The sequence below is a fragment of the Etheostoma cragini genome, chromosome 8 (assembly GCF_013103735.1).
Source record: "Etheostoma cragini isolate CJK2018 chromosome 8, CSU_Ecrag_1.0, whole genome shotgun sequence".
NCBI classification, from domain to species: domain Eukaryota; kingdom Metazoa; phylum Chordata; class Actinopteri; order Perciformes; family Percidae; genus Etheostoma; species Etheostoma cragini.
The window spans coordinates 531,872-540,297 of record NC_048414.1 but is presented as its reverse complement, the minus strand read 5'-3'; the positions used below and the strand labels follow the sequence as shown (position 1 = coordinate 540,297).

The 8,426-nt window shown below is 45.3% G+C and overlaps 1 protein-coding gene across 1 annotated transcript in view; it reads right to left on the bottom strand.

Annotated features, from left to right (window-relative positions):
• Positions 1 to 8,426, bottom strand: part of LOC117948971 (integrin alpha-2-like) — a 27,140-nt gene that overhangs the window by 17,131 nt on the left and 1,583 nt on the right. Inside the window, exons 2-3 of the mRNA XM_034878940.1 lie at positions 2,905 to 3,016; positions 80 to 222 (exon numbers count right to left, since the gene is read on the bottom strand). Of these exons, the coding sequence (XP_034734831.1) occupies positions 80 to 222; positions 2,905 to 3,016 (255 nt within the window). The remainder of the gene's footprint in view (positions 1 to 79; positions 223 to 2,904; positions 3,017 to 8,426) is intronic.

Below are 8,426 nucleotides of genomic sequence, written 5' to 3'. Positions count from 1 at the left end.
CCCCCCGCCCCCCGCCCCCCCCAGAGCGAAGCACACACCCCGTCACTCAGACACACACAGACCCCAGCGTGAAGGTTGCCTAGCAACATAAACAGTCGTCTGGGTAAAGTCGTCTCGCGGGAGGTTTGACCACAGAGGTCACAGGGGTCACAGGGGTCACAGGGGTCACAGGGGTCACAGGGGTCACAGGGGTCAACCTCTGACACGCGGCTCCACGCAGAGCTTCAGGTTTACAGCTTCATTCATCTTCTTCTAGAGTTTCCAACACATACGCACATACGTTGAGCTTTAGAGGCTTATTTCATGGATTTTAACTGATTTCAGAATGACAGTTATGGCTAAACCTCCCCCGCCTGCCTAATGGTCTCTTCCTGCGTTCGGGTCGTTTTGGTCCTCGCTTCACCAACACTGGCACACTGTTTACTTTTACTTGAGTAGATTTCTGAAGAAGAAACTGTTTTATACTTTTGTTTTGGAAGTCATGGTCTAAACTAATTCATGTTAAATTCTGCTTTAATGTTTTCTCAAAAGACCCGGAATTAGGAATTATTTTAGATACTAGAAGATTGTATGTTGGTGCATAATTACAGCCCGTTTCATCTTATTTTTGGGCACTTTGGTTTAAAGAAACCCAGATTATACTCTGTTACATTCACTTGAGTACGTTTTTAAAAAGATTATACTTCTAGGAGTAGTTTTAGATCCCTCTACTTGTACTTGTACGTGAGTAGATATGTGGAGACGTGTCCCGGGGAAGGTTTCCAGGAGAGTTGTTGATGTTCCTGTGACTCACGTTGAGGAGTCGGACATTTTCCACGATGCGTCTGCAGAGCGTGAAGTTATTTATTATCCTCTCTGCTATAAATTAGGATTTCATAATCTAGATGTTATCCCATATCGATTACGACTCTCTGTGTGAACACTTTGTCCCTGGCTCTCCGTCTCCGTCTCCGTCTGTCTCGTCTCATCCGTCATCTTTATGTTCCCAGCCTGCTGTTGGAGTCTCCAAAACCAGAAGACATTTCAAAGAAGATGAGATCACATCTTTGTCTCAGGTAGCGTCACTGCAGTTTGTCTTATGTCCCAACGAGGGAAACTAATACAGTCGTAATACTAAGGTTTCAATATGAAAGGGACATTTATTTTGGCTTTTTCACTTATTGCAAGAAGAGTGACTTGGACCTCCCTTCTCTTTCAAAACCTTTGTGTTCCCCTTTTCACCAGGAAACAGGTGTCCATGTCCTGGAGAAGTTAAGGAGAAAACACAGGACTTTCTCCAGGAAACAGGTGTTCATGTCCTGGAGAAGTTAAGGAGAAAACACCAGACTTTCACCAGGAAACAGGTGTTCATGTCCTGGAGAAGTTAAGGAGAAAACACCAGACTTTCACCAGGAAACAGGTGTTCATGTCCTGGAGAAGTTAAGGAGAAAACACCAGACTTTCACCAGGAAACAGGTGTTCATGTCCTGGAGAAGTTAAGGAGAAAACACCAGACTTTCACCAGGAAACAGGTGTTCATGTCCTGGAGAAGTTAAGGAGAAAACACCAGACTTTCACCAGGAAACAGGTGTTCATGTCTTGGAGAAGTTAAGGAGAAAACACAAGACTTTCACCAGGAAACAGGTGTTCGGAGTGTTTTTTCCAGACTTGCAGAGCGCAGACCTCCGTCCAGGTCTGCTGTGAAGCTTTCTGTGTGTTGCTGGTTTTTAAAACCCTTTCTTTACGGGAAACAACAACAACATTAGGAGAAAGTAACAGAGGTCTGCAGCCACACTGTTGTCTCCTGTCGTCTGGTTGCAGGTGAGATTGTGCAACGTTCCCGTCTCTCTTCTTCTCTCTCTCTCTCTCTTTTACGATGAATTCCTCTCGCTCTTCCAGGATTACTCCATCTCTCGGCCTTTGAAGTTGCAGGTAAATAAGTGGAAAGTATTTGTCTCGATGCGGCGGCTGGTCCTGCGTCCCCGAGGCAGACGACCTGGAAACTATGTGTTGTGGTTGGTAATTCCCCCCCGCCCCCCTCTGGGAGCCCATCACTCCGCTCTGTGTGTTTTTAGGGTGGGGGGGGGTTGACATTGAGTTGTTTTTCTACACAGCCGGGTGACATTAACATGTCTCTGTCTGGTTGGTATGCAGACAGACTCGCTGCGCTGCAATGATCCACCTTCTCCGTCTGGTGGTCTCTCCCCCGGGATTACTCTCAGGAATATCACCTGGACCCAAAACCCTCAGGCTCCTACGCTGCAAAAAGGTCTAAAAACAGGATAAAGACACTAAATCTGAGGGAAAAGGTCTAAAAACAAGATTAAAACAAGATTAAAAACACTAAATCTGAGGGAAAAGGTCCTCAGAACAAGTGAAATTATCTGTCCATGTAGCTTGATTTAAGATTAAAGAGTAAAGTTGAACACTTCAAATAAGAAATTCACTCTTAAAACACGATAAATGTTCTAAGACGTCTCAATCGGAGTCTTTTTTACCTCGGTAAGAACCAGGCGGGTTATGGTGAGCCGGTTATTTCAGGTTTTAATCTTCTTGTCGACCGCAACATTTAGTTTTTCTGGATTAAAATTAAAAGTTATAATTGGTCGACGCTTTTCTCACTTTTCCCAAGTGTTTTGTCACTTTTTCAGATGTTTTTTTGACTTTTTTAAAAAGTTTTTGTTCTTTTTTTTCGACTTTTTTCAAATCTCTTTAAGACATTTTGTCCATTTTCTCAATGTTCATTTTAGTCAGACTGGTTTCTATAGATGCAGACAGACCAGTGGACAGACTGGTTTAGATGCAGACAGACCAGTGGACAGACTGGTTTAGATGTAGACAGACCAGTGGACAGACTGGTTTAGATGCAGACAGACCAGTGTACAGACTGGTTGTGGGGGACTGATAGCGAACTGGGATTCTCACCACTGGCGTTGTCCCGCCTCGTGCTGCTGGACCGTGTAACCGAAGTGGTTTTCTTTGGACCCCGAGAAGATCTTGAAGTTCTTCGTGTCGAAGTTGAAGCAGAGCTGGAGATCTGAAACACATCAACGTCAACGTTACCAACCATATAACCAATATAACCAACCTTATTTGGGGTTTTAAAAACAATTCTGAAATAACATTTTCCTTCATAATCTATAACCAAATATCGTCTTTATCTCCATTTCCACCAGCTGAGATAACATCTATGTTCAGGGAATGCATCAGTCTCTACTAGCACACTATTAAACATGGAAGTGGGGTTTTTATCACAAGGTTATAATTCATGTTAAAAATCCACTATGGAAACAACATAAGAGTCAAATCCAGAATAATGTCCTGAGTCAGGAAGACATGTTTATCTCAGGAAATAAGGAAAGGACGCTGATTTCAGGAAGAAAACATGGAACTTGGACAATTTTTCTTCTCGGAAAAATGCGAAATGGGTCAATTTGACCTGAATACCAGAGAAGCGTCTGAATGGAGCTTTGTGTTCCCTTCTCTCTGTAAAGTAGGAAACTGATTCCCCAAAATAAATAACACTCATCCCTCAGAGATCTCCTGGACTCAGGAGAGGTTCTCTCTAAGATCCCTCAGGCCTCGAACCTACGTTTGGTTTCTCATTCTTAACTTTACCCCTAAAAGGTAAAATTACACACAGGTGTTCCTCGTGTCGAGTCCGTCCCCCCAGGGAAGTGGAGGGACAAAATAATGGCAACACCTTCCAGTATAACGGAACCAAAACAACAACACTGGGAGAATTAATCTTTATAAGAACCTTTAGAAACAACGTTTGAGAAATTAAACCAGGATTAAAACAGGAGGAGTTAAAAGAAATTAAAGACTTGTGGAAATGAGACGGTCCTCTCCAAAAAAACGCCCCCATAGGACTCAGAATAAGACTTTATTGTCCTTCAGCTGCACATTAACAATGTACAGAAGACAAGTAGAAAGAGAAACAGTATAAATATAAGTATGTGTTATATGACGTATTTGCAATATTAAAATTAAAAATGTATTCTTATTATAAGATGATTCTGACCAGTGTAGATATTAGGAGCAGCTGGATGGGTTGCAGTGAAAACTGTGAAATGAACAATATCATTTTCAAAGTGTATTAGTGCAATTAGGGTTCACAGTGTCCATGTAAATTGACTAGGGTTGTATGTGTGTGTGTGTGTGTGTGTGTGTGGGGGGGTATTACTGGGAGATAAGCAGTCTTATGATGGGTGAGGGGAGCTGTTGTGGAGCCTGATTGTTCTGCATTTGAAGCTGCAGCAGAGAGAACAGTCCATGGTCTCCAGGACATGAACACCTGTTTCCTGGTGAAAGTCTGGTGTTTTCTCCTTAATTTCTCCAGGACATGAACACCTGTTTCCTGGTGAAAGTCTGGTGTTTTCTCCTTAACTTAACATTATAGAACTTGTAGATATCTCTTGATAATTTAGCATCTTTTGCTAACTTTTGGATTAATCTGTAACTTTTAGTCTCCTTTCCTCAGTTTTGAATTATTTTAATATCGTGAAACCGGCACAAATGAACTCCATCCTTAGGAGGCACATGAAACCCTCTCCTCCTCTTCCTCGGACCTCCGTCTGGTTTCCGTTAAAACCTTCATCGGGACGCCCAGTTGAAAGGAGAGAGGGAGAACTAGAAGACTTTGTAACGCTGCCAACGTCTGACAAAAAGCAAGTTGATAAAGGATGATGAAAGTGACGTCAATGCGCTTTTTAACTGTATTTTCCACGACAGGAAGCTGGAAAAAAGAAATGACTTCATCCTGTCAACAGACGTCCAATCGGCATCACGCAAATAACAGCTAGGAAACGGGAGAATGAACTATGAGTCAGGACTATCCAAGGCATACTTCCTCTATCAGATCATCACAGGGAGGATTACTTTCCCTTCCTTAAGGTTTGGAGCTCAGAGCTCCGCTGAGCTTCCAACTATTTCTGCTTTATTTCTGCTCAGCTCTCCAGAAAGTGTCTCTCTGAAATCAGATCTGCACGCTGAGCAGAGACAGATGTTTATTCATCATAGAAACCCTCTCCCGTCTGTCCCTTCTGTCCCTCCTGTCCATCCTGTCCCTCCTCTCCCTTCTGTCCCTCCTGTCCCTTCTGTCCCTCCTGTCCTTTCAGTCCCTCCTGTCCCCCCTCTCCCTTCTGTCCCTCCTGTCCCTTCTGTCCCTTCTGTCCCTCCTGTCCCTTCTGTCCCTCCTGTCCCCCCTGTCCCTTCTGTCCCTCCTGTCCCTCCTGTCCCTTCTGTCCCTCCTGTCCCCCCTCTCCCTTCTGTCCCTCCTGTCCCTTCTGTCCCTCCTGTCCCTCTGTCCCCCCTCTCCCTTCTGTCCCTCCTGTCCCTCCTGTCCCTTCTGTCCCTCCTGTCCCTCCTGTCCCTTCTGTCCCTCCTGTCCCTCCTGTCCCTTCTCCCGCTGCAGGCTCCCAACTCAAACCACTATAATTAACTCTTATTTGACGCTTTGAATTTGTAATGCACTTCATATTTACGCAAATCCCAAAGTGCTGCATGATAAAAACACATGGAGAGCACGAAAAATGTAGACATGCAGGAAATCCTCCCAGGTTGGATTCAAACCCTGGACCTCTGCAACGAGGCATAAACCTCGATGTGCATGTGCACCTGCTCTTCCACTGATCCAACCCGGGCACATGGGGGGGGGGGACGCTCCTACTGGACTAGACGCCGCCCCCCCTTCTTTCTTTTCCTTTGGATCCCATCACATTAAACGTGCCAGCCTGGACCATCTGCAGGGGTTTTGCCTCCTGAGCCAGGCAGTGAAGGTCTGGGACCCCGAGGCCAGGTCGTCTCCCCCAGCTGTGAGCGAGCCCGCGGAAAACTCTACGTGTTGCCATGAGACTGGTTGCCGGCGGTGATGAATTTGGCTGCGAGGATCAAAATAAAACACACTGGGAAAGATGAATTATGGGTAACCGGTTTCTCCCTTTAAGAGCAACAACAGTACTGAGTAGTGTGAGGGGGGCTGGTTGCTCCGGTCCTATACCTGCACTAATGGAGGGGGGGGTCTGCCAGTGCTGGACCAGCGCCCTGAGCAGGGGACGGTGCCTTGCTCAGTGCCTCTGAGGTGACCTGGCACCTCTCCAGCTACCAGTCAACCACCATACTTGGGTTCTACGGGGACTTGAACCAGCAACCTTCTGGTTCCTGACCCAACTCAGCACTTGAGTAGTGTTTTCACCACTTCAGCACTTTTTTACTCTTAGTCAAAAACAGGAGAGAAAACTATTCTTTTCTCACTTGACTCTCAGGGTTTCTACAGCGATGTGGAGCCCAGCGGGACCTCAGACCCGACCCCGTGACCTTTGACCTCTGACCTGTGCAGCCTGTCCAGGGTCAGCGTGACCGCCGGTCTGCAGCGAGGCCGAGCCAGTAGAGCCGTCTGCTGGAGGAAGTCCCACAGATTGGACTCATTTCCCTCTCTTAAAACCTGGAAACGCTGCAGAAACAGCCCAGACGGTTCCTCTCCTGACAGAAACCCTCAGCTGGACGGGAGTCTGCGTTCTCTCATCACATCTGGACAAAAAACATCTGGAAAAATCACTCACACGAGTCCCGAAGACTACTCCGCTGTTTAAGGAATGTTAGAATGTGTCAGCGAGGATCCTCCACGTCCGTCAGACCGGGGGCAGATTCCACATCCTGGATCGCCGTTCTGCCAAATCTCCGATAAATTTATCTCTGATTAATCACGCATGACGTTGGCTCGGCTCAGAGCGCTCACATTTCCTCCTCAGCTGCAAGGACACGAACGCACCACAAACCTCGTGTTAGGCTCGTTCGAGATGAGCCAGGTCTGCGCAGAATCGATCACGGGCGATCGGCGCCCGTTGCATGCCGGTTAGATTTCTGTCCGACTTGATCCCGACTTGCTCTGACGTCATGCACACGTGGGCAACGGGAATCTCACGAGAGCAAGGCGGCCGCAGGTCTGAGACCAGGCGGCGCAGTTGCTTTTCACCGACTGCAAGACCCAGGCGGACCCAGAGCATGCTGGGAAACGCCGGCTTCTCAGCTGATTTAACAGCTGATTGGTTTAAACCACGATGACGTTTTATATAAACTTTTGTAGTTTTTGAATCGGAGGGATTTTAATTGCTATTTGTCTGATTTAAAGACTTAGTCTGTACAGAACACGTGTTGTGAGGCTGATAGTGACGTTTAGAAGTCAGAGAGACTAAATCTGATCAGATCACGGATCATCTACAGTGTGTTGTTCATTAAAATCAGCAACAGATCTCATGTAGAACACTTTGACAGCTACCCTGTTATAATTAAAACAACTAGAGACTGTGTACAAGCTGGTATGTGGGTCTGATTATATTTTATTAAATCGGGATCGCACCACAGTGTTTATGTCACTTCCTGTCCAGTCTGAAGGCGTCTGGAATCGGATGGAAACTGTCCGACTTTCCCCCAGCTTTCTGTCCGTCCGTCCCCCCCCCCCCCCCCCCCCCCCCCCCCCCCCCCCCGCTGCTGCCGCCTGCTCTCGTCCACTTTACAGGCGAGGCGCAGTTCATCTCGAACGAGCCTACTGTCTTCCTGAAAGTCAACACTTTGGTTGATGCTTTTTATCAACGTTTTTAACTTTTCTTATGTTTTTGTCCCATTTTTCAACACTTTTTTTCAAGTATTTGTCACTTTTTTAGTTTTACAGTTATTTTTGGAATTTATGGTCAATAAACCTCATTTGTAGGAAATTGTGTTTGAGTTAGAAAAGCAGATATTAGGAATTATTGAGACTAAAATTAACGTGTCGTCTTCCCGCCCACCTGGAAACTTAAAATTAAAAACCTTTTATCAACGTTATGTCGTCTATTTCAACATTTTGTGTCTTTCCCCCGATGATTTTGTCAAATTTTCCATATTTGTTGACTTTTTCTGACCCTTTTAATATTTTCATGACTTTTTCCCCAAATTTTAAGATATCTTTTTTTTTGTCAATTTTTGTTTCATTTTTTGACATCTTTACACATTTATATCATTTTATTTGACATCTGTTTACATTTTAATCACTTTTATTGACGTTTTTCTCTCTTTTTTACACATTTTTAAAGTTCTTTTACCAGTTATTTTGTCTCCAAATGCTATAAAATTGACAAAAAACACCCAAATCCAGTGAAAGCAGTGACCTGATGATGAATGCAACGTGTGAGCAGCGTTGCTGGGAAACATCCACGTTACTTTAATGGACAATTAGTGTGAAAGAAACCCACATTTCTGGTATAGAAACTATTTGGAGAGAAGACACTTCACATTGACTTCACTTTGACATCAAACCCACAGATAACCCAACAGGAGTGTGTGTTTTCGGGAGAAGCGTGTGTGTGTTTGGTGGAAGCGTGTGTGTGTTTGGGAGAAGCGAGTGTGTGTTTGGTGGAGAAGCGAGTGTGTGTTTGGTGGAGAAGCGAGTGTGTGTTTGGTGGAGAAGC